Source organism: Mustela putorius, unplaced genomic scaffold (assembly GCF_011764305.1).
Source record: "Mustela putorius furo isolate JIRA1106 unplaced genomic scaffold, ASM1176430v1.1 tig00003854_pilon_pilon_pilon, whole genome shotgun sequence".
Taxonomy (NCBI): domain Eukaryota; kingdom Metazoa; phylum Chordata; class Mammalia; order Carnivora; family Mustelidae; genus Mustela; species Mustela putorius.
In genome coordinates this window covers 1,323,644-1,351,331 of record NW_025422006.1, presented here as the reverse complement: position 1 = coordinate 1,351,331, position 27,688 = coordinate 1,323,644, and the positions used below count along the sequence as shown (strand labels likewise).

Sequence of the window (27,688 nt, the reverse complement as noted above, 5' to 3'; positions counted from 1 at the left end):
TAGCTAAACTCTAGACGTCTACTGGAAGATTCTGAAGGAAAAAAACGGAGTTTAATAATGCATGGCAACTGGCCATCAAAAGTGCAGTCAGAGTCATTCAAGAAATACCTGATTTGAAAAAATACTTTATGAAATCCTTAAATGAACAAATACTGGTAGATTACACATTTTAATAATCTACTGATAGAAAATGTATCCGTCTCGGTAAAAAGTACCGACATCCCTGGTGTGTAAACCCAGGTGCCCCCTACCTGAGGTCGTGGCGGCGCCCTGCCTCGTTCTCGAGGCTGACGCACCGAGCGCACTCGCCCAGGCTTTCCGCCCAAGCTCTCGGCCCTGCCGCGGGCCCGCCAGGCCGCTGCCCTCGAGGCCTATGGAGGGCCCCGGCCCCGGCCTCCACGCCGCGACCCCAACAGGGACACCTAGCTCCGGGGTCGCCAGCTTGGGCTGTGCCTTTGCAGGGGAGCGTGCAGGGAGAGCCGGCCGCGGGAGGTGGCCGTCGTCTGAGAAGGACGCGGAGTTCGCAACCCTGTACTCTGCACCTCTGCAGGAATGGCCGGTTCCCGCCGCCGCCGGGACCGCAGCCTTCCAGAGAGGGCTTCTTTCTGCGGGGAGCGACTCCCCGGGACAGGCAGCTGTGGGGGCTCTCCTGCTGCCCCGGGCTGGGGCCCAGCCGGTTTTCAGAGTGGGTTTCCCGTGGGTTAGCAGGGCCGGCGCTCTCCCACCATAGAGAGTCTGTCGTTTCCCACCTTGCCGTGTAGTAGTGAGGCAGCCACGGCCACCGAGAGCATGTGGCCCTTCCGAGCGACGGGCGGCCAGGCCCCCCGTAAAAAGGACCTGGAGTGTGCTGGCCCTGCGGGCCGGCCCCCGCGGCACTGCAGCTCGCTCCAGTGGGAGTCCCAGTGGGTCCGGTGCTGCGCTCCCACTGGCGCCGTTGTGTCGGGGTCGGGGACATGTCCGCCACCTTGATGAACAGAGCCTCCTGAGGGCTGAAGTGCCCTCACCGACCTGGGTTTCTTCCGGGCAGACTTCTGTTTGTCCTGCACCATGTTTTGTTTTTCAACTTTAATGCGTGTATATTACAGAAGTAAGTAACAACACATCATAATGGTGGAGCTTGGTTAATTTTCATAAACCAGGCGCTGGTTGGGAAACCCCGCCCCCGCCCCAGCTTCCTCAGAGGAGGCTGCTGCCTCGTGTCAAACGCTGAGCGTTCCCTGTGCTCTGTAAATGTAGCACATGGCAGCTGGCTCTGGGGTCTGGCTTTCCTCACCCTGCCTTTGCTGTTTGACATGCATCCAGGGTGTTGCGACTCGGTCTCAGGGTTGTGTGAATGTGCCCCGAGTCCGAGTTCACATATACATTCCCGTGTGGGGCGCAGCTGTGAGTGTTCAGACACGCTTTCATCTGTCAGGTGAGGCTCCTGTGTATGTATTTTTGTTTGGAATTGCAGTTCTTCGAATTAGGATGTTTCCAGTCCTCTCGACAAGCTAAGCTTTGCCAGCGTGTGCTCCTGGTTCTACATGGCAGCCCTGGGCTGGGGCTGAGTGGCAGCTCCTCCTGGCAGTGGGACACGCGCTCCCCGCCTTTGCCTCTGCCTCTGCCTCGTGGTTTAGAGAGTGTGAGGCACTTCCAGCGAGATTGCTCTGCAAGGGCAATAGCCTATTCCACCTCTCCCCACTGCAAGTCCCCCACCCCGTCTTTCTCCTGTCCTTGCTTTGATCTTTGGTCAGAGGCGTGGGGAAGGAAGTAGGCCCAGAAGTAGTGTGTATTTGGTTTGTTTACCTGCTCTGCAGACTCGGCCCGGACCCCTCCCGTAGCCCTACAGAGAAGCCCCTCATGCTTACACGCCTTGTGGAAAGACAGCACAGATTTTCCCCACATGCATGCTATTGTTCCAGACCCAGCCATGTGCCCTGTCTTCTTAAAGCATCAGGAGGAGAGAAGCTTCCAGTGTAGGTTCCTGTAAGCGTCCTGTGGATGGGACCCGATTTTTTCCTACACATTTGTTTCCTACACCTTATTGTTTTGTTTTTCCCTCATTAGGCTTTCCTCTAAAAACTGGAGAATTAATTTCATTCTATCAATACAATATCCTTAAGAATCATGAACCATCTGCGCATTATGTTATAAACAATATTACAAAACTGAACAAGTAATGTTCTCTATGCTGACATGAACAGAAACACTCTTTGCCACAGAAGGAACCTCAGCACAGATTTCTTGCATAGCCTGATATATTCCAACCATGGCAAAAATAAAAATAAACTGCTTAATTGTATCCAAGTTCGTGCATAAATTTATCTTGGAGAGGGAGAGGGAGTCTCAAGCAGACTCTGTGCTGACCGTAGAGCCCAATGTGGGCCTTGATCCCACACCTGTGAGATCATGACCTGAGCTGAAATCCAGAGTTGGACCCCCAACCGACTGCACCACCAGGCACCCTTGCATATAATTCTTCGGACCCCCTTCCGGACCTTCTCCTAGTGTGGAAATGGGGAGCAGTGGTCTTGATCCAAACAAAGGAGAACTGGAAAGGCCCTTGGGAATCCTCTCCTACAAATTAGGAATAAAATAGTTGTCTGTGGCCTCAAGAGGTACGTTCTTAAGCTCAGGAATCACCAGGAGGCTGAGTTGTGTGATGTCTGTCAAGTGGCTTCTGGCATTTTTGGCCTTCTGAGCGCCTTGGAGTGGATTGTGTAGTATCTCTCACTACAAGGAATCATGCGGTCGATGGCTTATTCCACAAAAAGGTGTAAGTGCCCTGAGGAAAAGTAGCAAAGAGCTGTGGCGGAAGCCCTACGGGGTGGGAGGAGGCTGGCCTTGCCAGTACGATTTTAGGAATGTTCTGGGCCATCAAACCTGAGGATGTAAACAGTGTCTGCTCTTCCTGCATAACCGGGAGGTTGTGTAGGGGAAATGCTCAGTGTGGACTGGGCTCTGTGCTTTAGGATTAATTACACTGCAGGTCACGACCCGTGCACAGTATTCAGCCTGCAGATGTGTTTTGTTTGGAGCATATGGTATTTTTAAAAAACAGGAAATTTTATGTCAAAGTCCAAATTTATAGCATATCTTTAAAAAACAGTGTGACAAAGCTGGCCGTGACATCCTGTGCAATTCCAGCAATTGACCGAGCTGGTGGCAGCAACCTCCTTCCTACAGGCTTCTGGATTCTGGTTCCGGGATGCTCTCCTTCCTCTACCTACTGTGCCCTCAGTTGGAGGGTTTGCTCTGAAAATGAGTTAATGACATAAGTTGTTATTTAAAGTGAATTGAGTTGATACCCCCAAAACAAATAATATATTATATGTTAATAAAAAAAATTTTAATGAATTGAGTTGAATTTTTGAATATCAAAGGACTTACTGCAATAAGTTTATAATATTGTATGGATGCCAGATATTTTTAAATAATGCCTCAAGTGTCAATTTACTTTGAGGAAAGGGCACAAGTAATAGTTTTGTTTTAAATCAACTTTCTCGCTCTTTCCAACAAGACCTGAAAGCTCATGCATCTGACTTCCATATCTGTGTTTCTAGGGACTCTTTCCCACTAGAAGGACAAACAAGGGTCCTAGGAGAAATGACAGGTACCATGTTGGGGCCAGGGAAAGCATAAGATGTGCTTGAAACATCTCATGCCAGCCAGCACTGGAGTCTGCAGAGTTTACCACAGGCACGTGGACAGAGTCTGGAAGCCAACATGAACAGTGTGAGCACCTCACAGCACAAGGGTGGCCGTGGATTAGAGCATGTGGAATGCAAAATACTTGTAGTAACAGAGTAAGGAGAGTAAAAGGGATAGCACTTTTCCTATAGAAGAATGCCAGCTGATCAGGACAGAAGGAGCCAGAGCTGGACAGTCCACCTGCTGAGACCCCTGCGGTGTGCTGATTCTGGCAAAAAGAGTGAATGGAAGCTCACTGGATGGCAAGATGGTCACACAGACCCAAAGTCTTACCTTACAGACTGATTCTAATTACCAGGGGAAGATGGTACCACCTCAATGAAATGTCTCAGAATCACCAGTAATGCGCCCACCCAACATCACCTGTGTGGGATTCCTGCCAGACAGGTTTTATCTATGTCCAGTCAGACAAGTGCAAGCAGGGGACCTTTTACAAGAGAGCTGGCCGGTACCCTTCAGAACAGCAAAGGGGCGAGATTCTGCCCTGAGCAGGGGTTGCCGTTGTAGGTCGCTCACGGGAAAATGGAAGGTCCACACATAAAACGGTTCACACACACAGCCCTGAGGCCTGGTTGGACACGGGGGACTCTGAGTATGGGCTGTGGTGAGACAGTCCTGGGTTTGCTGATGGCTGTGACTGTTGCCCCACAGTCATGTCAGGAGCTCTCCGTGCTCTCAGGAGTCCTCTGGTCCTAGGTGACAGTCTTATGACACCCACAGCTTGCATTCGAATGGTCAAGCCTGGCCCTTGTAAATTCTTACGTGTGTGCAGACATGGACGTGGGAGAGAGAAAGAGATAAAATGAATAGACAAAATAGTGTTAATGGGTGAATAGAGGTGAAGAGTATAGAGATGGTCATTGTATTGTTCTTTCAACTTGTCTTTGACCTTAAAAATATTGCTAAATACCTGTGGGGGGAAAGGCAGGTAGCTTTAATTTTAGCTGATTTATCCTTACCTCTAGTGAAATACTTACATGTAAAATTTTAGGTTGAGTAAGCGGTTCCCCTGCATAGGGTTTCCTAACCAGGGTGCGTGAATCCCTAGAGGGTTGAGAAAGGCTTTATGAATCTCTTGATACATGTTAAGTATTAGTAGACGTGTGTCTTTCTGTGTGGAGGGCTTGTGATAGCTCCCATCAGACCCTCACAGGGGTCCGTCCTTCTAATAGTTAAGAACCACTGCCCTAGAATCAGTATTTCAGACAGTATAAATTTGCTAATTGTGAATGTAATTCTCAACTTATATAAAACAAATTAGCCTTTTGCAGATTCTTATAAAAAAATTTGCTTCTATCAGTTGATAGTTTAATATAAGTTTATTTGACCACCGAGATTCTGTTACTTAGAAACACACCATGACATTTCAATAGCATGATGCATTCTTTTTCTGTTCCAAACTAAGACGTGTTTAGTGCAATCACATGTTATTTTTAATGCAATCTGCTTTCCCTTGTGTGGATTCACATTCTTCACATTTTGTGTAAAGGAAAAAATATGCTGGACTCTAAGTTTTGATTGTATCCATTTTCATGTAGAGAGAAATGTAACTTCAAAGAAGAAATAGTCATGCCTTTAATTTTCCGTTGTGTGATCACTGAGGCCCACTTACAGAGTTAAAAGCATTCACTTCTTTGCACATACCAGTTTGTGACAGACCAAATTCCAGTAGGGTTCACGGTCTCGACACTGTTCCTGTTTGGCACATCAGGGCAGAGACATGTGAGGAACATGTTACAGTGTGCTGAAGCATTCAGGCGGCCAGGCTCCCACGTGTGCTAACACACGACTGGCCTGTTGACAGCAGACTGTAGGGAGCGCCACGAAATGGGTGAGCTCCCCTGCAGGACCTTGTGGCATGCTGCACCCGGCTGCTGGACAGGGAGGCCAAGGCTTGCTCGCAGACGGACTCTATCCCTGCAGACCCTTGGTGGGCTATCTTTTAAGTGGCATCTTATCTGCAGGACACCTTTCTTGTTCACGTACTCTTCTAGTTTGGCTGGCTGTTTTAAATAATTTCCCCCCATCTTGGTGTTACAAATAATCACAGTGAATCACGTTTATAAGTCAGACTTACTTTTCTTTCTTACAATAATCAAGATTTTCTAAATTATTCCTGTCTGTGATGAAGAGTAGTTTGGACTCTGTTGCATCCCACACTCACTGTGTGTTTCTGGAGACCCCGGCTGCTTGTGCTCCACGCTGCTTTTGCTCTTCTCTTTGCGGAGGGTGTGAGAAAGGCTCCAGGCTTGGGAGAGCCTCGGACGTGCCACAGCATCCCGCTGACCCCAGCCCTTGCAGTACGCCCACTCCTTTCCCCACTATATTTCATAATCTAAGAAATCAATTTCCTAGAATAATTAGTGTCTACCATAGCTAGAGTCCAGGAAGCCTTGAGCAAATCACCAGACCTCCGTGCCTGCCTGTTTCTGACACCTGTCAGTGAAGGGATGGACGCTCACCTGATCCCATGTCCGTCCTGTGCTCAGCACAGTGATGGATGGTCTCTCATTTGACCTTCCCAGCAGCCTGGGAAGGTAGATGGTGTGTCCCCCAATGTCATGTGCTGGGACACTGGGAATCAGGGTCTAAGTAGCATGACCACGTCCACAGCTAATGGGGACTCCAGGTCAGAACCATGATACTTGTTCTTGATTTTTAACTCTAAGAGGCAGACCTCATGTTTCAATAGACTTCTGTATTTGCAGACCCTGGAGTCCTCTTACATAGGTTAGAGCTAGCCAGAAACTTCCGACAATTTCCGTGTGTGTGTGTGTGTGTGTTTGTTTGTTTCGTTTCATTTTAGAGAGGGAGTGGGAGGAGGGGCAGAGGGAGAGGAGAGAGAATCCCAAGCAGGCTGCATGCCCAGCACGGAGCCCCCTGCGCGGTTCTATCTCGGGACCCTGAGATCATGACCTGAGCCAAAATCAGGAGTTGGACACTTAACCCACTGTGCCACCCAGGTGCCCCTCATGCATACTTTTAATATTTTTGAACTTTAAGTTGAGGATTTGAATTTACATTCAACTATGAACAGAGAAATAATTCAGTCATCTTCAGTCTGTGAATACATCTCGTACAAGGAAACTTTCTGTTTTCTAAATAAGGGAAGGAGGCGGAATAGATGTCAGGGTTTTAACCGCCCTTTGAGATTTCACTGAAACAGCAGAATTTGAGTAGTTCATTTTTTTATGTCAGCATCCATGAACCTAGTAATTCATGGTATGTTTAAATGATGGCTTTCGAGAACATAGTCGATGTTGTTATTATGCAGAACAATCCCTTGGTTACTGGGTATTACCAGTTGTCAAAGCACAGCTTAGTTGTTTATAAAATACTCTGTGTTTTCTGATGTTCATGTCAGAAAATATTGATAGGTAAATTATTCTTTATTTATTTTAAGACCCTGTATAAATCTTTTTCAGTTCAATGTCTTACTTTTCCTTTAAAAGTCCTCAGAGTTTACAGATTCCTTTCTGTGTTGCTTGGGAGCTGTGTTGCTGTAGCAGTGCTGGAGGGCTCATGAGCTGAGCCGTCCAGACCTGGGGTCAGCAGTCCGTTTAGTACCAGTCTGTGCTCAGAATGGAGGGAGCCAGAAACAGCTTGTCTCTGTTCTTCTAGTTTTACAACCTTTTTGGAAAAACATGATATACCCTCATCCGTCTACCACGCGGCACCACATATGCAATAAATAATCAGTGTGCACCTAACTCATGACGCCAGATCTGTCAGCATGGTGGTGGCACCTGTCCCAAGCGCCGGATGAGAGGAGGCCAGGCTTCCAGGCATATCTTGTCTGTACCGCAGAAGTTCCATGTGCTCGGAAGGAAACTGGCAGTGAGCTTGGCTCCTTCACTCCATTGACATTGGGAGCCATTGCCCATTAGGGTTCAGCTCCCCTGCCATCTCCTGAGCTGTCCTTGCCTGTAGATCCCCAACTTTCTCGCTCATCATATCATCCTGCCGGAACTCTGTGGCAACCTCCAAATTCAGCATGTTCTTGCCCAAACTGCCCCTTCCTGTCAGCCTCTCCGCAGTGTCCCTGAGGCGTGAACAGTTCTCTCTGGCTCCCGTCTCTCGTGTCTCTTGGCTGGCAGTCCGCTGTCCCAGCATATTTCTGTACAAGTCTCTGTTACACCCATTCCTGTTTCTGCTCTTCCTGCTGACACCTGTGCTGATCGGATCAGCCCCACGGTGCTGGCTCACGTCCCCTCCTGACACCACTGTTCTCTTGACCTTCCTCCCTCAGAGCTCACAGTGCCCTCGCTTCTCCTCGTGCTATGTCTGGTCTCCTGAGCCCTCCTCACCTCCGCTCATTCCCTCCACTCCGCTGACTCAGATCCTGTGTCAAGGCCCCTCAAGCCAGATGCTTTTCCTTCCTCTGAATTCAGTGCCAATTACTTCCTGTATTATACCTCGGTCTTTCTTTGTTACCCCAGACCTAAATTTGTCAATTCAGGGAAACCATTTTTGCCTACAGCACATTAATACTACACTTGATACCATGTGAGCCACAAGTAAAAATGGGGTGGGGGGCTTATCGCTTAGCTAATCATCTGTGGTTTAAATTTTCACATACTTACTAAATCTAGAATTATTTTAAAACAAGTGTTAAAATTTGTTAGCACTTCCTAATGAATTTATTTGTTTACTCATTAAATATTTATTTATTTATTTGCTTGACAGAGACAACGAGAGAGGGAACACAAGCGAGGGTGGGGGTAGTGGGAGAGGAAGAAACAGGCTTCCCATTGAGCAGGGAGCCGGATGCGGGACTAGATCCCAGGACCCTAGGATCATGACCTGAACCGAAGGCAGACGCTTAATGATTGAGTCACCCAGCTGACCCTGAATTTATTTTTTTTAAGACTGTTTATTTGAGAGAGCACATGTGTGCGCACAAGCTTGGGGGAGGAGCAGGGTCAGGGAGAGAATGTCCGAGCAGACTCCCTTCTGAGCAGCCTGCCACGGACTCAATCTCACGACCCTAAGATCATGACCTGAGCTGAAATCAAGAGTTGGATGCTTAACCGACTGAGCCACCCAGGTGCCCCCCACCCGCCCGCTGCCAACAATGAATTTAAAGGTTTATATTACATACTATTGAAAGGTTATTGGAATAATCACATTATGTGCGAATGGGCTAATCATACTGACCTTGCTGCTCCTAGAAGGGTCCATGTGTTTGTACCAGAGGACATTGTGCAGAGGCACATTTAAACTAGCGCTGTGGGTAGTTTTTGTCATTTTTTTTAATTCAAGTATAATTAACATGAAGTATTAGCTTTAAGTGTACAATATACTGATTCAACATTCTGCACATTACTCACTGCTCATCCCGATAAATGTACCTTAAGCCCCTTCACCTGTTCCACCCCTCCCTCTCACCCACCTCCCCTCTGGCAACCAGTTTGTTCTCTGTATTTAAGAGGCTGGGGTTTTTTCATCTCTGTTTTCTTTCATTCTTTGTTTCTTAAATTCTACATATGAGTGAAATCATTTGGTATTTGTCTTAGTTGGACATATTTCACCTAGCATTACACTTGTAAGTCTATGTTGCAAATGCCAGGATTTCGTTCTTTCTGCAGCTGAGTAATGCACCATTGTGTATATACACCACACCTTCTTTATTCATTCATCTGTTGGACATGGGGCCTGCGTCCATGTCGTGGCTATTATAAATAATGCTGCAATAAAGATAGGGGTGCATATATCTCTTCAAATTAGTGTTTTCATTTTCTTAGCGTAAATACCCAACAGTAAAATTATCGGATCATATGGTAGTTCTATTTTTAATTTTTTAGGTACCTCCATACTCTTTTCCATAGTGGCTGCACCAATTCACATTCCTACCAACAGTGCACAAGGGTTCCTTTTTCTCCACAGCCTCAGTAACACTTGTGACTTCTGGTTTTCTTGATTTTAGCCATTCTGCCAGGTGTGAGGTGGTATCTCATTGTGATTTTGATTTGCATTTCACTGATGACTAGTAATGTTGAGCATCCTTTCAGATGTCTGTTGGCCAGCTGGATGTCTTCTTTAGAAAAATGTCTCTTCAAGATCTGGTGCCCATTACAATCACATTACTTGTTTTGGGGGTATTAGGTTGTGTAAGTTCTTTTTATATTTTAGATATCAGATAAATCACTTGCAAATATCTTCTCCTATTCAGTAGGTTGTCTTTTTGTTTCGTTGATGGTTACCTTTCTTGTGCAAAAGCTTTTTATTTTGGTGTAGTACCAGTAATTTAGTTTTGCTTTTATTTCCCTTGCCTCAGGAGACCTAGCCAGAAAAATGTTTTGATGGATGTTAGAGAAATTACTGCCTGTGTTTTCTTCTAGGAGTTTTATGGTTTCAGGTCTCACATTTAGGTTTTCAATCTATTTTGTGTTTATTTTTATGTATGAGATAAGAAAGTAGTCTGGTTTCATTCTTTTTTATGGAACTGTCCAGTTTTCTCAACACCATTTGTTGAAGAGTCTCTTTTCCTCGTTGTATATTCTTGTCTCCTTGTAGATTAATTGACCATAATGAGGATGGATTTATAGATGGGCTCTGTATTCTGTTCTGTTGATCAACATGTTCCTTCCTTCCTTCCTTCTTTCCTTCCTCCTTTCTCTTCTCTTCTCTTTTCCTTTCTGAGTGAGAGAGAGAATGCAAGTGCATGGGAGAGCGAGAAAGAGAACCCCAAGCAGGCTCCATGCCCAGCACAGAGTCTGACACAGGGCTCGATCTCACAACCCTGAGATCATGACCTGAACAGAAACCAAGAGTCAGACACCGAACCACCTAGGCGCCCCTCAATGTGTTTCTTTCTGTTTTGATTCCTGTAGCTTTGCAGTGTATCTTGAAATCTGGGATTGTGATACTTCCAGCTTTGTTCCTTCCCAAGATGGCTTTAACAGTTCAGGGTCTTCTGGGGTTCCAGACAAATTTTAGAATTATTCTAGTTCTATGAATAATGCTGTTGGTATTTTGGTAGGGGTTGTATTGAATCTGTAGATCGCTTTAGGTAGTATGACATTTTAACAATATTGTTCTTCCAAGCCATGGACATGGACTCTCCTTCCACTTGTTTATGTTGTCTTCAGTTTCTTTCATCAGTGTTTTATAGATTTGGAGTACAGGTTTTTCACTTCTTTGGTTAAGTTTATTGCTAGATATTTTATTTGGGGTGCAATTAATTGTAAATGAGATTGTTTTCTTAAATTCTCTTTCTGTTGCTTTATTATTAGTGTATAGGAATGCAACAGATTACCGTATATTAATTTTATACCCTGTGACTTTACTGAATTCATTTATCAGTTGTAGTAGTTTTGCATTTGAATCTTTAGGGTTTTCTATATGTAGTATCATGTCATCTCCAAATAGTGCAAGTTTTACTTCTTCCTCACCAATTTGGATACCTTCTATTCCTTTTTCTTGTCAGATTGCCATGGCTAGTACTTCCAGTACTATGTTGAATAAAAGTAGTAAGATTGAACATCCTTGTCTGATTCTTGATCTTAGAGGGACAGCTCTTAGTTTTTCCCCATTGAGTATGGTGTTTGCTGTGGGTTTTTCATATATTAGGTCTTATTAGGTTGAGGTATGTTCCTTCTAAACCTATTTTGTTGAGAGTTTTTTTTTTTTTTAAAGATTTTATTTATTTGATAGAGAGGAGAGTACAACCAGGGGGAAGGGCAGAGGGAGAGGAAGAAGCAGACTCCACATAGAGCAGGGAGCCCAATGTGGGGCTCAGTCCCAGGACCCTGGAACCATGACCTGAGCTGAAGGCAGACAGCTTAATGTACTGAGCCACCCAGGTGCCCCTGTTGAGGGTTTTATAAAAATCATAAATTGTTGTTGTGTGTTGTCAGATGCATATTCTGCATCTATTGAGGTGATCATATGATTTTTTTGCTTTCTCTAATTGATGCAATGTATCACATTGATTGATTTGCAAATATTGAAGCACCCTTGCATCCCTGGATTAAATCCCACTTGATCATGGTGAATTATTTTTTTAATATATTTTTGGATTTAGATGTTATTTTGAGGATTTTTGCATCTCTGTTCATCAGAGATTTTAAAGATTTTTATTTATTTATTTGACAGAGCAAGAGAGAGATCACAAGTAAGTAGGCAGAGAGGCAGGCAGAGAGAGAGGGGGAAGCAGGCTCCCCAGTGAGCAGAGAGCCCAACGCGGGGCTCAGTCCCAGGACCCTGAGATCATGACCTGAGCCAAAGGCAGTGACTTAACCCACTGCGCCACCAAAGCACCCCCATCAGAGATTTTAATATGGAATTTTCTAATAATAGTAGGGGACCTTAATGCCCCACTTACATTAATGGGACAGATCATCCAGACCAAAATCAACACAGAAACAGTGGCTGTGAACAATACATTTGAGCAGATGGACCGAACAGATATATTCAGGACATTCCATCCAAAACCAGCAGAATACATATTCTTTTCAAGTGCACATGGAGCATTCTCCAGAATAGGGCACATGCTAGGTCACAGAACAAGTCTCAATAAATTCAAAAAGATCGAAATCATATCATGTATCTTTTCTTATCACAACACTATGAAAAGAGAAATCAATCGTAAGAAAAAGTCTAAAAAGAAACAAATACATGGAGACTAAATAACATGCTGCTAAAGTACGAGTGGGTCAACCAAGAAATGAAAGAGGAACTCATGGAACACCCGGGTGTCTCAGTCCATTAAGCAGCTGCCTTTGGCTCAGGTCATGATCCCAGAGTCCTGGGACTGAGTTCCACATCAGGCTCCGTGCTTGTCGGAGAGCCTGCTTCTCTCTCTTCCTCTGCCTGCCACTCTCACTGCTTGTGCTCTCTCTCTCCGTGTCAAATAAATAAACAAAATCTTAAAAAATAAATAAATAAATGAAGTACATGGAGACAAACGAAAACACAATGGTCCAAAATCACTGGATTCAGCAAAAGCTGTTCTAAGAGGGAAATTTAGAGCAATATAGGCAAGAAGCAAGAAAAATCTCAAACAACCTAACCTTACACCAAAAGTAGCTAGAAAAAGAAGAACAAAACCCCAAACCAGCAGAAGGAAAGAAATAATAAAGATTAAAGCAGAAACAAGTGAAATAGATTTTAAAAAGCAATAGAACAGATAAATGAAACCAGCATTTGGTTTTTGAAAAAGTAAACAAAATTGATAAACCTTTTACCAGGCTCATCCAGAAAAAAAGAGACAGGACTCAAATCAGAAATGAGAGAGGAGACATAATAACGGACACCACAGAAATATAAAGGATTATAAGAGAATATTATGAAAAATTATTTGCCAACAAATTGGACAATCCTGAAGAAATGGATAAATTCCTAGAAACCTATAAGCTCCCAAAGCTGAATCAGGAAGAAACAGAAAATTTGAATACACCTGTAACCATCAAAGACACTGAATCACTAATCAAAAAACTCCCAACAACAAACAAAAGCCCAGGACCAGATGGCTTCACAGGTGAATTCTACCCAACATTTAAAGAAAGCTAATACCTGTTCTTCTCACACTATTCCACAAAAATAAAAGAGGAAGGAAAACTTCCAAATTCATTTCCGTGAGGCCAGCATTACCCTGATACCAAAGCCAGACAAAGACACTACAAAAAATGATTTTTTTTTGTTTTTTTTGTATGTTAATAAAAGCGGTCATCTCTAAAAAGTAATTCACTTGGTGAGGCTGACTCCCTGGGTGATGTGTGGAGTCAGTGAAAGTGCAAGCCCACGGACAGGCCGTTGGATCTTGCTCACCTCTGTTGGCAGCACCCACAGCACCAGGTGCCCGGCACCCACTCAGGTGTCTAGACTTTCTGCTTTTTGGACTTCAGAGTAAGTCCTGGCTCAGCCACATGCCCCATGTTGCTCCCAAGTGGCTCCTACCAACCCTTGCTGCAGGATCTAATTCTGTGCTCCCCAGCCACCTGCTTTCCGGGGTCAGGTCAGAGGGCAGCAGACCCACCCCGCTGCGGTGGAGCTGCAAAGGAGCAGACGCTCCAATTAGACTCCCTTACCTTGCCCAGAGCGCGGGGAGGCTGGCCATGTCCAGGCGGGCTGTAGTCCATGCTCATACCAAGGCTCTCCAGCCATGTGTTGTAGCAGTGAAGGGAGCTGGACCGAGGGTTAGGGAAGGACCAGGGACTTAGGTGCATGTTCTTTGTAAATCTTTAAGTTCGGTATGTGATTCAGATAGCACCTGTCCATTGGTTCTAAGAAAAAGCGAGGGCGGGCAGGCGCAGCTCATCTTTCTGGAGGTAGCAGAGTTGCTCTGTCTGAAGGGGAGTGTGCGTACTTCTTCAGGGACACTTCCAGCCCAGGGCACCACAGACCCCTTGAAGACCCCTGGTCTGTTTTATAATTGAATGGAGTGATCCCTGACAAGGAAAATGGCTATAAACAAATAACTGGAGACCAAGGTGGGCAGCCAGCCCTGATTCCTGGTGTAGTTACTTCTTTATAATTCCAGGCTTTATGTGTCTTTGATCATGTCATATCTTTAGTGCTTTTTTGTAATAATCTTAAGCCATATCTGAAAAGTAAAAATATAGTTTTTACTATATTTAGTATGTATATAGTTAGCATTATATATAGTTAGCATTCTTTGTATGTGTGTGCAAAGATAACACACCATTAATATTTTTGGTCATAGCTATACCAGAACTTTCTTAGTGTACATGTGTGCTCATAATTCCAGCATATTTCTGAAGCCAAGCAGAACATCTGTTTGTTTTTAACCTTTTATCATGAAGAATATTTGCTATAAAGACATTTATCACTTTTTTAAAATGGAATTAAAACTTCCTGTACAGGACATGATGAAATTTCAAAGCTGAACAAGTTCAATGCTAGACATATTTTATATTTTAAGTTATAAAATCAGAAATAAAAGTGTCTTCCAACTTAGGAGCAATTCTTCCTTCAGTCACTCTGATTTCCAGCCTTCCTAGAGATTCTGTTCTTGTCAGGGTATCCCAGTTGCACAGTGGGGTCTTCATGTACACCAGGACCTGGGGTCACTCCACAGCTGCTTTGGAGGCAGCACCTCAGTGTGGGTGATGGGGCTCGCACAGTCCCGAGACCCAGGATCTGGGAGTGAAGGACCCCAGCTTCACCACCTCACCACCTTGTTCTGCTGACTTCGTTTCATTTGGTTGGCCTCGATGTGACTGTCTCTCTGATACCCTGCTTCTTTTCCCTACCACACTGTGTGTTCCCAGAGAGCAGAGACTTCGTCAGTTCTGTTCATCCCTGTCTCTCTCTACAACAGCATCTGGAACACAGGTTCAAGTCAGATGAAGAAATGGCTCAGTATCCATCAGCATTGTCCCAGCATGCAAACTCTGTTGACTCACCTTACACTTTGCTGCCTAGTTCCTTAAATGATTATGTCAGTGCGTTTATATTCACACAGCAGGAAGTATAATGGAAGGGTTCTTGTTAAAGGGATGAGTGACTGTATCTTCTTGTTTTAATTGTCTCTTATGTTCAAGTTGGCCAGTTTAAATTAATTATGCTCCTACTTTTCTTAACTGGTTGTAAATCTCAACTTTTTGTTCCATAAGATTCTGCTTCTGCTCTTAGCCACCTGCCCTGATTCTAACAGCCGTCATCATATTGTTATTGTTCATGTTACAGTATCAAAATCCTAGCTATTACAAGAGGATGCTTAGAAGGAAGGGTTTAGAAATATAATTAGCTTGGCATGCCTGGCTGGCTCAGTCCATGAGCGTGTGACTATTGATCTCAGGGTTGTGAGTTCAAGCCCCACACTGAGTGTGGAAATAACTTAAAAATAAAATTTAAAAAATAAATAAATAAGGGCCGCCTGGGTGGCCCAGTCAGTTGAGTGTCCGACTCAGTTTCAGCTCTGGTCGTGATGGCAGGGTCGTGAGATCGAGCTCTGCACTTAGCAGGGAGTTTGCTTGAGATTGTCTCCCTTTGCCCCCCACCCCATGCACTCACTCTCAGGCTCTTGAATAAATAGATAAATCTTTAAAAAATAATAAATAAGCAGAATTAGTTCAAGTGGTATAAAATCAAACTCACATCTTGGGAAGTTGCTCAGGAACTAGCTTCGGTGACTATGCTGGTGGCTAGTACCTTGATCTGGAAGGTCGGTGATAAGTGCATGCACCTGCCTGCCACACTTTGCAGATGTTTCTCACGGCTTTCTGGTTCTCTGTGAAGTCAGGCTGGGAGCTCCCTCGGGTGGGGAGACAGCTATTGCAAAATGGGGTCACTGAAGTTTGAAAAGTTAGAGTGACCTGAGTATAAGCTCCTAGTCTCGTGTTTTGCAGACACAAAACTGAGAGCAGCAAGAGAAGTCAACACAGTTCCTATATGTGTCCTTTATAAATTAGTCTAGAAATAATGACAAAAGATCATTACATAATGAAAACTTTAATACCATCTGGTTTTGGTAGGTTCTAGTACATAGTAAATGCTAAGAGCTTTATGTTAAATTGAACTGAATAAAAGGATACTTGTGAGCACGTTAGGGCAAAGAAGGTAGGTGCTAACAATGACCAATGGAGCAAAAATTTTCAAAATTCGTGTTTAGGTTTATATTTATAAGGTTGTAGCAAGAACAATTAGTATCTTTTAAACAAACTCCACTACTTTCCATAAAATCTTTTGATCTTGAATAAAGAATAATGAGCATATTCTTTTTTTTTTTTAATGAGCATATTCTTAAATTTTTTTAGACTGACACAAATTTTAGACTTGCAGAAAAGTTTCAAAAAAGCTTCCTCTAATGTTAAAAACCAGTATGTAAACATACTACAATTCTCAAAACCAGGAAATTACGTGACAGTAGTGTTTTAATTTCACATGTGTGATTATTAGAAGGATTAGAGCAAAGCAAATTATTAAGTATATTATACAATAATTGTAGCATAGAAATTATTATAGAAAATGAATAATTATTGTTTTAACAGTAGGATAACTAACAGAACACTAATTCATAAATTCCAGCTATTATTTTTTCCTGTCATACACTTCTTGCTCTTGAACCATAACACAAATGATTTTTAAAGGGACTTTGAGGGTTCCAGCTAATAGCAATACTCAGGCCAGTTGTAAAGGTCATTACTTATTTTGCTCCAGATTTTCCCAGTCTAAGTGAACAGTGAATAACATCCTGTTCTATAAGGAAGCTTGCGTGGAGAGGACTTCTTTACCGGAGTGTGAAGCTGAAACTTTCACTAAACGTGCTGGAGAAGGAAACGTGGGGTCTGTTTTGGTTGTTTCTCTGTGGGGTGGCAAGTCAGGTGGGGTCTCACTTATCAATGACAGATGCTGCGCCACAGATGTAAGAGGACAGATTAGAAGTGGTGAACAAAAACCTGGAATTACTTGATATTTTGTGGTTTAAGAACTATACTTGAGTATGATCTTATGCACGAAAATGCATAGGATGATATTTCTCTTGTTTTAATAAAATTGTTTTCAAGATGAAGATGCTCCAGGGTTGAATCACCATCTTCTTCAGCGTTGCAAATTTGTTCTGGAAGAATATTCCTGAGGAAAAATAGATGATACAAGTCAGCAGGAGTTAAATTGTAACTTAAAATGTTTTGGTTCCTAAAATAAAATTGAGTATTTTTCTTATACACTAGGAAATATTTCAAATATGTCAAAGATGTGAAAAATAAAGCCATAGGAGTAGAATAAAGTATAACCTGGGAACAGAAAAAAAAATCTCCCTTGACTCAAAAATGAGAAACACTAAAAGGAAAGATTAATAAATCGACTATAGATCTTTTAAAAATGCAAAGTTAAGAGACATGACAAACTAGGAGAATTTTTTTTGCAATAATGGGGCTAATGTACAAAGCCTTCTTAAAAACCCAGGCAGAAAAAGAAGAGAGGGAACTGCCTGGCTGACCAGGTTCACTGAAGAAAAAAAGAAATGACATGGGAACATGAAGAGGGGCTTAGTTTCATTAATGACAAGAGAAATGCAAACTCCAAGTATCCTGCCACACCAGCACCACTGACAAGGGTTGCCTCACACAGAAACATTCATAAGCTCATTAACGTGGTCTGGTCCTGGGGCTGTGCGGGACCCCCGTCCCTGGAGGGAGGGACCAGAACCAGGGACCAGGCAGCATCTCCTTTCACTCAGCTAGGAACCTCACCCAGAGTTAGGTCAGAAAAATATAAAATGCCATCCAAACAAAGTTATGCATTATGGATTGTTTGTAGTAGTAAAAGATGGGCAACTAGTAGGTGTCTAAGGAACTGGTTAAATAAAATATCCACATAATGGAATACTGGTCAGTTGTAAAAAGACTAAGGAAATTCTCTGTATATTGGTAAAGAGTGATAGGACATACTGAGTAAAAAAAAAAAAATAATGAGAGAGAGAGAAAAAAAAATCTTTCTGTGTCATAATTCGTGTGGGAATTGTGGGATGGGTGGGGAATATGAATGTGTGCACGTATGCTTATATTTGCAAAAAGAAATACGGGGGATACTACCAACTAATTTTAAAAGAATTAACCTGTGGGAAATGATGGAGTATCGCATATGGGACCTGCAAAGAAGAAAGACTTCATATACCTTGTTACAGTTTTGACTTTGGAATTTTATAAACATTTAACATAGTCAAAATAATATTAAATAGGAAATAGCATTTCCTACAAACCAAAAACCAGCTAAAACCCTTATCAGAGTGTCAGGTCATTGACATGTTGTCACAGAGTTCGAAAACCACTATACTTCTGCCACATGTCCTCAAGGATCATATTTTAAAGACAAATAGAGAGTTCCCTAAAACACCATGTACTTCAGTCAGTACTTTTGTTGTTGTGATAATGGCATTCTTACTTTGAAACTATTATTTGTATATTGTAAGATAATTAGTTAATGTTACTGGGAACCTAGATTCCTCGTCTGAGATAAACAAATTTAAAACAAACAATACTCTGTATGGTTAAATTAGAATTGGGACCATCAGTATGAAGTCCTGTTCTTTTTTCTTTAAAAATACGTATTTCCTGGCAATTCACTGTAAGGCCACGAAACTAACACCACTTTAGAAGGGAACATGCCTGGTCCCCAGTCTGGGGCGTGTGATGTGAATGCTGCTTCCATGAAGGAGACGTGGGGACTCTAAAAGAAGGCTGTCACAGGTGCACAGTAGGGGCAGAGAAGTGCACCGCCCAGGACCCACAGAGGGCTACCACCCATGAAGGAGTGGGGTTTAAGAACAATAGTTATACTTGATTAAAACATTCCAAATACAAAAACCCATAAGTTAAAATTGATTGTCCAGAAAAAGCCAAAAACAAAATAATAAAACAGAAACAGTTAGGCACCAAATTTTTTCCTGAGACAGCCTCTATTTACATTTTACTATATTGTATAGTCCTTTCCTTTCATCCCTAATACACATGTATCATTTTTTCCAGTTTTATAGAGATAGCATTAACATACAACATGATATTAGTTTAAGGTATATGACATGATTTGATATTTGTATATATTGCAAAATGATCATCATTACATTAAGTTTAGTTAATATCCATCAGTTCACATGGTTAGATCTTTGTAGCCAGCTTCTTGGTCTGATTGGACATTTAAAGGAAAGAAACTAGGCATTTGTCTTACCCTTTCAGAGTAATAACAAAGTGACCCTAACTGATACAGGATAAAAAAATATCCTTTACAAAGGAATTCCTGCTAACGGATGTGTAAAGGGTAACAAAAATAGTGAGGCACTATTTTGTTGCCCGTCAGGAACTAAGAGTTTAAGCAGCACTCAATCTGCCATTGGTTCAGAGGGGAGGAGAAAGGGATCAAAGGAGATTCCGGACTGTGACCACCTGAATCCCGGCAGAAGTGGGACAGGCGTGCGTCCCTGTGCAGTAAGTAGGAAGCCCAGCCACAGCCTATGATGTACTTCACCAAGCAGCTTTTTACCGAATGTTACAAAGCCTTCCCCACTCCCGCCTCTCTCCCTGCACTGTTGGACACCCGTGACTCTTTCTCTTTTTATTATGTTCAGTTAGCCACTGTGTAGTATTTCATTAGTTTTTGATGCAGTGTTCAGTGATTCATGAGTTGCATATATACCCGTGATTCTTCCCCTTTGTTTTTTAGGAATTGTGTTTGGATTGTAGAGAGAAGAGGAAGGGGTTTACTCCTCAGGGACAGGAGCCCACCTCGGGGATTGGCCTGTGACCACACTGCCACCAACATGTTCCAGATTAATCCTTGAGAACTTAATGCTCTCTAGGCAGACAGGAAACTGTCCCCAGAAGTGAGAGAAGCTGAGTCTCAATAATTATATTCAGAATTTTACCTTCAGAAAAAAATCTAGATAGAATCAGTTTCAATTCTAGTGTATATTTAGGTTTTATTCTCTACAGATTAGAGTTTTTAAAATTACACATGGAGGTAGAAGCAGCATAATCATCCACTTCCTGGGTTCCCAGTAGTGTGCAGTAAAGTTCTATTCTAAAGGGGGTTTACTGTGAAAGTTTGCAAACATAGATACACGTAGAGAAAAGCTATGATGAATCCTCGTGTACCTGCAGACATCTGCCAGTCCTGTTTAATGTGACCTCTTGGTCTTTTTCCCCTTAGAAGTAAATCCCAGACATCATGTCATGGTTGTTTAATCATACGCTCTGTCAGCCACCACAATTCAAATAGATACTCGAAAAAGCCAAAATTTACCGTATCTTGTTGTTGTTCAGCCTCAGAAAATGTAGTGCTTTCATTTCCTGTATCCCAGGTGGTATAGATTTTAAGTCATTGTGATCCAGAAACAGCTCTCTCAGAGAATGATACGCCCCATAGAAGGAGACGCGGTCCACACCGTCGTCCGAGAGTCTGTTAAATGACAGGTACAGGTACTCCAGGCCTGGCTCCATGTGGCCAAACACGTAGCCAGGGATGCGCTCGATCTGGTTCCCGAGGAGCACGAGGTGCAGCAGGGACTTGGGCAGGTAGGAGGGAACGTGGTAGAGCTTGTTGTGGGACAGGTCGATGGACTCCAGATTTCTGCAGCGAAGGAGAAGGAGCAGGGCGCAGTGTGAGGCAGGGACCGTCAGCTCCGGGCTGACAGGGCTGGTTGGGACACTCAGCCGTGGTCCTGCCACGGCCACTGCGGGTGGCTGTGCGGTGGCCTGCCCCATCCAGCTGCGAGGCTCCTGCTCTTTCCTGGGCCCTGCCCCACGGCTCCCACTCGACTACAAGGAGGGCCGGGTTCAGAAAGAACCACTGTCTCTAAGGTCAAACGTGCATTGGAAACGAAGTCCTAGCTGTTATCAAGCTGCCTCTCGCTGAAATCGCCCCTGGTGCCAGCAAGGATGTGGTGGTGGTGTGGAGTCTGCATTCTTGCTCCACACCGGCCCTGATGGCCTGGCGTGCGGGGGCTTGTGTTCTGAGCGTCCCTTGTGGCTTCCGAGTCGCCCTCCCACCACCACATCCTGCTGGGCCTGGCTGGCCCTCCACACCCTTTCATCCCTCTCTCCTGTGCCGGAAAGATGCCTCTTCCTTCTCTCTCACCCAGATCCCTCGTGCCCTCACCACATAGCCCACCCTGCCCCTTCTGACAGGCAAGACTCCCACCCTGCATCCTTGCCAGGAGGATGGGCCCCACCTCCAACCTTCCCGGTCAGGCCAAGCACCGTTAGGTCTGTTCTATAAGACCTGAGATAGAGAAATGGTTTGGAGGAATGAGGACAGTGTGGCGTAGGACAGGGGAGCCTGCTGGTCCCATGGCAGAGTGGGGTTGGAGGGGGCAGGGATGACCTTCCTTCTACTGCACAGCCACCTGTGAGGTGGACAGACCTCAGGTCCCTCACCGCTTGGGTTCACGGCAGGGTGTGCACGGCAGCAGTGACCTTGGTCATCCCAACACCATCCACGATACGAGCTCCAAGCAAATAGCCGGGTTCTGGGGCGGGGCCGGCTTGCGAAGGAGCAGTGCCATCACTAAGCTCATGTCCCCACATTCGGACCTTGGGCAGTAGTGGCCGAAGGAAGAAACTGTCTCAGAAAGGCAAAGAGCAGTGTCTACTCACTCTTGATTTATCCAGGCTAGAGGAGCAATCCTGCTTTCCTCAATTTTATTATAACTTAGCACAATGACATTGATCTTTCTGGTGTGGTTGAAACAGATCTCAGTTATTTCTTCAATTTGGTTATTTTCTAGGTATAATTCCTAGAAGTAAGAGAAAAAGCTATTTTTCTTTGTTGGTTGGTACATATATTCAGCTTCACAGAGATGGAAATGATACTGTGGACTATTCTCATTAGTATTATCTGGAGAGTCTTCTGCTGCTCTTCCAAGTGAATTCATTGTTGTAAGTGGTCCTGTCTAATTAGTGAAATAAAATATACCTTCTTTCATGGTCATGGAATTAAATTTTTAATTGTAAAATGTTGCATAATATAGCATATGATAATAACTGCATAAAGTTCTCTAATTTACAAAACTTATTCATGTAAATCACCTCATTTGGGTTTCAAAACCCTAGAAAATTGGTAGAAATTATCATCCCTGTTCAGTAGTGGAGACACTCGGGCCCGGAGAGAGGTTGCCCAGGAGACACGTGTCTCTCCCCGACCCTCCTCCCAGTTCTAGGGCATGCTACTTCTCACCACTCTGTGCTGCCTGTCAGGGTTTTAGACTTGCTTGTATTATAGTTAATTAAGAACCCTCATTTAACATTGGGGTAAAGTTTGCTAGAGCTATTGTTTTCAACAGTGAGCTGCCTTTAAGTTAATTCATTTGACATCAGTAGAAGTTTTTCACTTAAGAAGCTCGGAAGTAGACATTGGTATGTGTCTTCAATGTAACTTTCTATTCCTAGTAATTTTCCCTTCTTTTCATTTAATTTTGGTGTTTATTAGATAGGAGTAAAGCAATTTTTAGCTTTTTGCTTTTAACTTCATACATATTTAGAGGTGAACCAAATCAGTGGTTCCCAAACGTGGTTGCATATTAAAATCACTTGTGAGCTTTTTAAAGTTACTACAGTTAAAACACACTCCCCCATACCGTAGACTCTGCGTCTGGGAAGCAGGGCCCTGGAAGGGGTCAGAGCACATGCATCTGCATGGACACTGCCCCCCATAGCAGTGAGAGGGGCCGTCTACAGAGAAAACCCAGATGGAGACATGCTGCTCTTCCATACTGTTCAGCTTGTGTGTGTTTTACTATGTGCGTACATTAGGTATTAAAGTCTTAATTTTAAAAATTACAAATTACTGACCCCACCCTCCAAAGAACCTAGTTGAGGATGTCTGGGGTAGGGTATGGAATCCGTATTTCTTTAGAATCCAAGAGATTGGGACATAAAGCCCAGTATTTTTACAATTTGGATAAATTCTGAACTGATATGTTAATGAGCAGATAGGAGGATGAGGAGGAGAGGTGCTGTGGCTCCGAGTCAGACCCAGGCCGCCAGCTCTGCTGGCACAGCGGGTCCACAGCTGTGGGAAGCTCCTTCCTGCCTTCCTGCTGAGTAATCCTGCGTGCCGTGCCGGGGGAACAGTTCGGAGCAGTCAGCCCGGGCCCAGCTGGCTCTGCCAGACCTCTGCTCTCAGGGCTGGAAGTCAGGCATGCGCTGGGCAGTGAGGGCCCCAGAGTGTGTGACGGATGTTCCTTGCTGCAGCGAGAAAGGCCACACTCCTGGGTCCTGGGCGGGAAGGGCAGTGCGTGGCCTCGGTGGGGGCTGGGCAGAGCTGGGAAGCTATCTTGCAGGTTGTAGTTTCTGTTTAAATTCTCAGCTCATCTTCCCTGTTCTCTCCCCAAGAGCTGTCAGTAAAACCAACTGCCACTTTATCAAAGGCCTCCACTAGTAATTACAATTTTGACTCATAATTTTGTATTGTTTGAAGAAACAGCTGTGCTCAAATTATAGCAGAGTGTATGGCACCAAAACGGACTCTACATCACAACAATCTTTTCGAATAATACTGTTTGTCTTATTGAAGTGTACGGTACTAAATATGTAAAACATTGTTAGAAAGATACAGGTACCTCGATAGAAGCAGGAAGGCCCTGTGGTATAATTCTGAATTTATTTCTTCCAAGACGCAGGTAGGATAGGCTCTTCAAAGATTTGAAAGCCAGGGGACTCACACTGGTTTCACTGAGATTGTTTCCTTCCAGCTCTAAGGTGACCAGTTGATTTAGGTCTATAAAAAATAAAATACAATTTTCAGAATATTAGGAAAACCAAAGAACCATGGAGTTTCTTTATCTTTCAAAACATCTTGTGAAGTGTTCAGTTTGTTTGAAGGGTGAATGTTGCTGCTTTCTTGGTATTCCCCATGCAGAGCCTTCCTGTAAGTGCTCTGCACACCCTAGATGCTAAGCTCAACCAGGACTGGAAGCTGGGTGCATGGTCCGGGGGGAGGTGCGCCTGCAGAGAAGTCACCGAGCTGTAGGGTGTCTAAGGAACAGAAGCTGAGTGGGGCCCCCCACAGGGGTAGTGGCGGCCAAGCGGGGACTCAGGACACAGTAGAAGTAGAGGATAGGATTGTGGAGGTCACTTAAAGCCTTTGTGAAGATGTGGATGTGCTTATGGCATGGCAGCGTAATTGGGGGTGCTGGGGGAGTGTGAGAGCACTCTGCCTGGCAAATGTCAGCCTCTGAACAAGGGAGTTACAGCAATGAATTCCCATCACACTTGTTTACTTCCTGGCAGATAGTGCAGCCACATGGATGTTTGGAAAGGAGAATGATCAAGAATTCTCCACACACTGAGACTGAGCTACCAAGAAAGGCCTTTATGCAAACAAGCTTTCCTGCATCGTTTCTGCTGGCCTCAGGAGTGGTATGACCCAGATCATTTGGAATCCTACAGGAGCATGGACAGCGCAGCAGTGACGATACCCAGAGGCATCTGAGTCAGACAGGCAGGGTGTAACTTTGGAGTTTGTTCCGTGGCCAATTTTCTAGAATAGGAATGTTTTCATCTTCAACTCAAGTCACGGGCATTGCTCTGAATGCTCTGTACGGCACATTAGAGAAATAAGACGTAGTCCAAGCATGAGCAAGAGACAGGACCATGAGGGATGCAGATCACAGGTGCAGAGGACCACAGGGGTGGTGTGGACATGTGGGTGGGGCTGGGCTCCCAAGGACAGGAAGACGTGGGTAGAAATGGGAGGCCGAGGCAGCCAGGTGAACACGAACAGGTAAAAACCCATATGGTTGTGCTCAGTGGTAGGAGCAAGGCCTGCCTTGGGTGGACCATCTGCTGGAGGGGTGCGAGCCCTTCATACACCAGATAGTAAGGTCTGGCATCCCTCTCCAGGCAGCGAGGCACCCTGGGCAGGGACAGCATGACAAAACACGAACCTGGCAGCTGTTTTAGCGTTAGTTGAAGGGCTGAAAGGAAGTAGGGAGCCCAGGCAATAAGCAGAGAAGTGGTCACATTTTCTCGTATCTTCTTTGATTTCCAAAACCAAAGATACTAAGAATCCAGCTTATTTATCTGTATATAGTTGAGGTTTTAGAATGTAATGGAAGTTTTCTCGTCAGAAACCGATAATAAAGGTAGACTAAAGACCCGTGTTGACCCCATGAGAGAGAGACATGGCGCACACAGGTACTTTCTGGTTTCTGTATACATCATCTGTGTAGGAAACCCAGGATGTGTGCTCCTGTGACGGGGGACGGGGCGGAGCTAGAGAAGATTGCAGGGGGTTAGATGCAGTAGAACGAGTTCATACGCAGGAAGCTGGTAAGAAATCGTTCCCAAGGTGGGGAACATGGGAGCAACATGGCAGATTGTGGACATGGGAGGGCACGGTCCCAAAGTGTCCAGAGTGGGGGCCTGCTACAAGCACACCCGTGGCATCTGGATGCTCCTGTTTCCGCACGCCTTCGCACACGCTGTTTCTCTCCCTGCAGCGTCCCTTCTCCCCTCTTACCCGGAACTGTCTGTAACGGGAAGGGCCGTGCGACACCTGCCACAGCAGCACATGGGAGAGCAGCAGGCCCCTGACGGTCAAGCCGGGGGCTCCAGTCCTGAAAGGGCAGATTCCCAGCAGTGGTGGCAGCTGCACACGAGCACAGCCTGCCTGCTGCCAGCCGCTCGCCAATCCAGGCGGTGGGCTTAGCACAGAGGGTGGAGGCTCTCTGGGCACGGTGACTTGAGCCCCTCCTTGGGGCTGAGGCCTCCATGGTGCTTGGACTTTGGGGACAGGAGGGGCGGGAGTGTGTGGAGAAGCAGCTGCCAGGATCGTGTGTGCACACCTTCCAAGGAGGGGCTTCTGTTTTGTAACATGTCCTCTTGAGAATGCAGCCAGAGGTGACCTCACGTGTGGTTCACACTCAGCCCATCAGGGCGCCGATCTACATGTTCCTTCGGCCCTGCTTCACCTGGCAGTTAAAAATTGTACTTTCTAATGTCTTTTCCATATGAGAAAGCCCATCACCATTTGTGTTTACTGATGTTTTTCATGTGTACCCTGTAGTCCATCTGGAAATAGAGTATTTCCATAACTGTAATTTTCAGACTTGGCAATTCTTGGTATTATTGTGTTTTTTCCCATCACCAGAAGTGTTTTGTTTTATGAAGTTTTTTGGGAGTGAAAAGAAATAGTGAAATGGTTTTATTCCTTCTTAGGCTTGGGTTATCAACGTTAACGTTAAAATCTTTCCAATAAGTCGAAGGTGTTGGAACCCGTACCTCAGGCGCTGCTAGACTGCTGGGAAGGTGGAAGACAACACTAGCTGTCTTTGCACGTGATCCCACCACAGACCCTGGCTAGCGTTTGGGAAAAGCTAACGTGCTGTGTGTTTTGTGCCGAGTTCACAGTATGACAACTTCAGTTGTTCATTTTGGTCCAGAGTCAACCACAAAAGGAGAAAATAAATGTCATGAACTTAAATGGTCAGGTGGCCTAAGAAACTCACCATCTTTCCCTACGGCCGTAGTGCCCATAAAGTCCCCGCACGCACGGCCACAGAAGGCAGGCTAGAACAGGACACCCAGGAGCTGGAAGTTAAGTACCTGATAAGCTTTCTTCATTGATAGCCTGCAGGTTGTTCTCATTGATTTTAAGTTCTTCTAATGCAGATGGTAATTCTGAAGGAATCTCTTCCAGATTGTTTCCATCCATATTCAGGCGCATTAACTTCTTCAGAAGCTTGAAAAGCAAATGTCAGGATTACCTTTTCACACGGTCACAGACATACAGTCGTTCAGAGGGCAGAGTGCAATCGCAACTCGCCTTACGAACCTGCCTGCTCTGCCTCGGGCCCATGGAAGCTGCCACTCCCCCGTTTCTGACCCACGGCTTTCGTGAGCAAGAGAAAACCCCTGTCACTGCTGGACCGCTCTGATTTTGCTAGATCTTGGGTTTCCACCTTCTTAGCAGTAGACACAACGTTAGATTGTGCAGTAAGTGGAATCTGTTGGGGGATACTGGCAATGAAATCAGCCACCATGGACTTGTACAGCTCAGTGTGTAGTTAGACTAGTAGGAACAGCCATAAAGGGCACTGATCATGGGGTAAGTGCTTCAGAATGGCGTGCTGCAAAGACCAACAGCTGCCCCTTTGCGGCAGCCACGCAGCCTGTCGGAGGGTGCGCGCCGCCCTAGTCCCCCCAGTGGGGGGGCGCCTCAGGGCACTCCGTCAGACTTGAGCAGTTTGGGAATGGGACAGAGGATCTCAAAACAAGAAAAAGAGACACTCTCCTGTATGTCTTTCTGATCAAATACAGGAAATGTGTGATTCCCAGCTGTTGTATGACAAGAACATGTCTGCGACTTGAACGGGACATGAGCGCAGGGATTTGTAGGAAGACTCATAAAGGGGATGACGTTTGGCCTAGTGGGATGTAGTAGGTTTAACCAGGCTTCTTAAAAGGGCACACGTTTGTCTGCGACCCCCTCCTTTTTTGCTTGTATGTTGGCTTCTCTGAAACTCCTTGATCCTCTCTTCTTTTCTGCTTTTTAGAAAATATTTTAGTCACACCCAAGTCTTGCAGAGGCTTAGTCC

General features: G+C 44.8%; 2 protein-coding genes across 3 annotated transcripts in view; one reads left to right on the top strand and one right to left on the bottom strand.

Annotated features, from left to right (window-relative positions):
- The window catches only part of LOC101689077 (centromere protein P), a 227,042-nt gene that overhangs the window by 136,983 nt on the left and 62,371 nt on the right, over positions 1-27,688 (top strand). The window lies entirely within an intron of this gene.
- ECM2 (extracellular matrix protein 2) overlaps positions 16,092-27,688 on the bottom strand; it is a 33,159-nt gene continuing 21,562 nt past the window's right edge. For both annotated transcript variants that reach the window (XM_004766153.3, XM_004766152.3), the window contains exons 6-10: positions 26,697-26,832; positions 23,711-23,868; positions 21,747-21,886; positions 20,395-20,721; positions 16,092-17,229 (exon numbers count right to left, since the gene is read on the bottom strand). In XM_004766153.3, the coding sequence (XP_004766210.1) occupies positions 17,061-17,229; positions 20,395-20,721; positions 21,747-21,886; positions 23,711-23,868; positions 26,697-26,832 (930 nt within the window). In that variant the 3' untranslated portion in view covers positions 16,092-17,060. The remainder of the gene's footprint in view (positions 17,230-20,394; positions 20,722-21,746; positions 21,887-23,710; positions 23,869-26,696; positions 26,833-27,688) is intronic.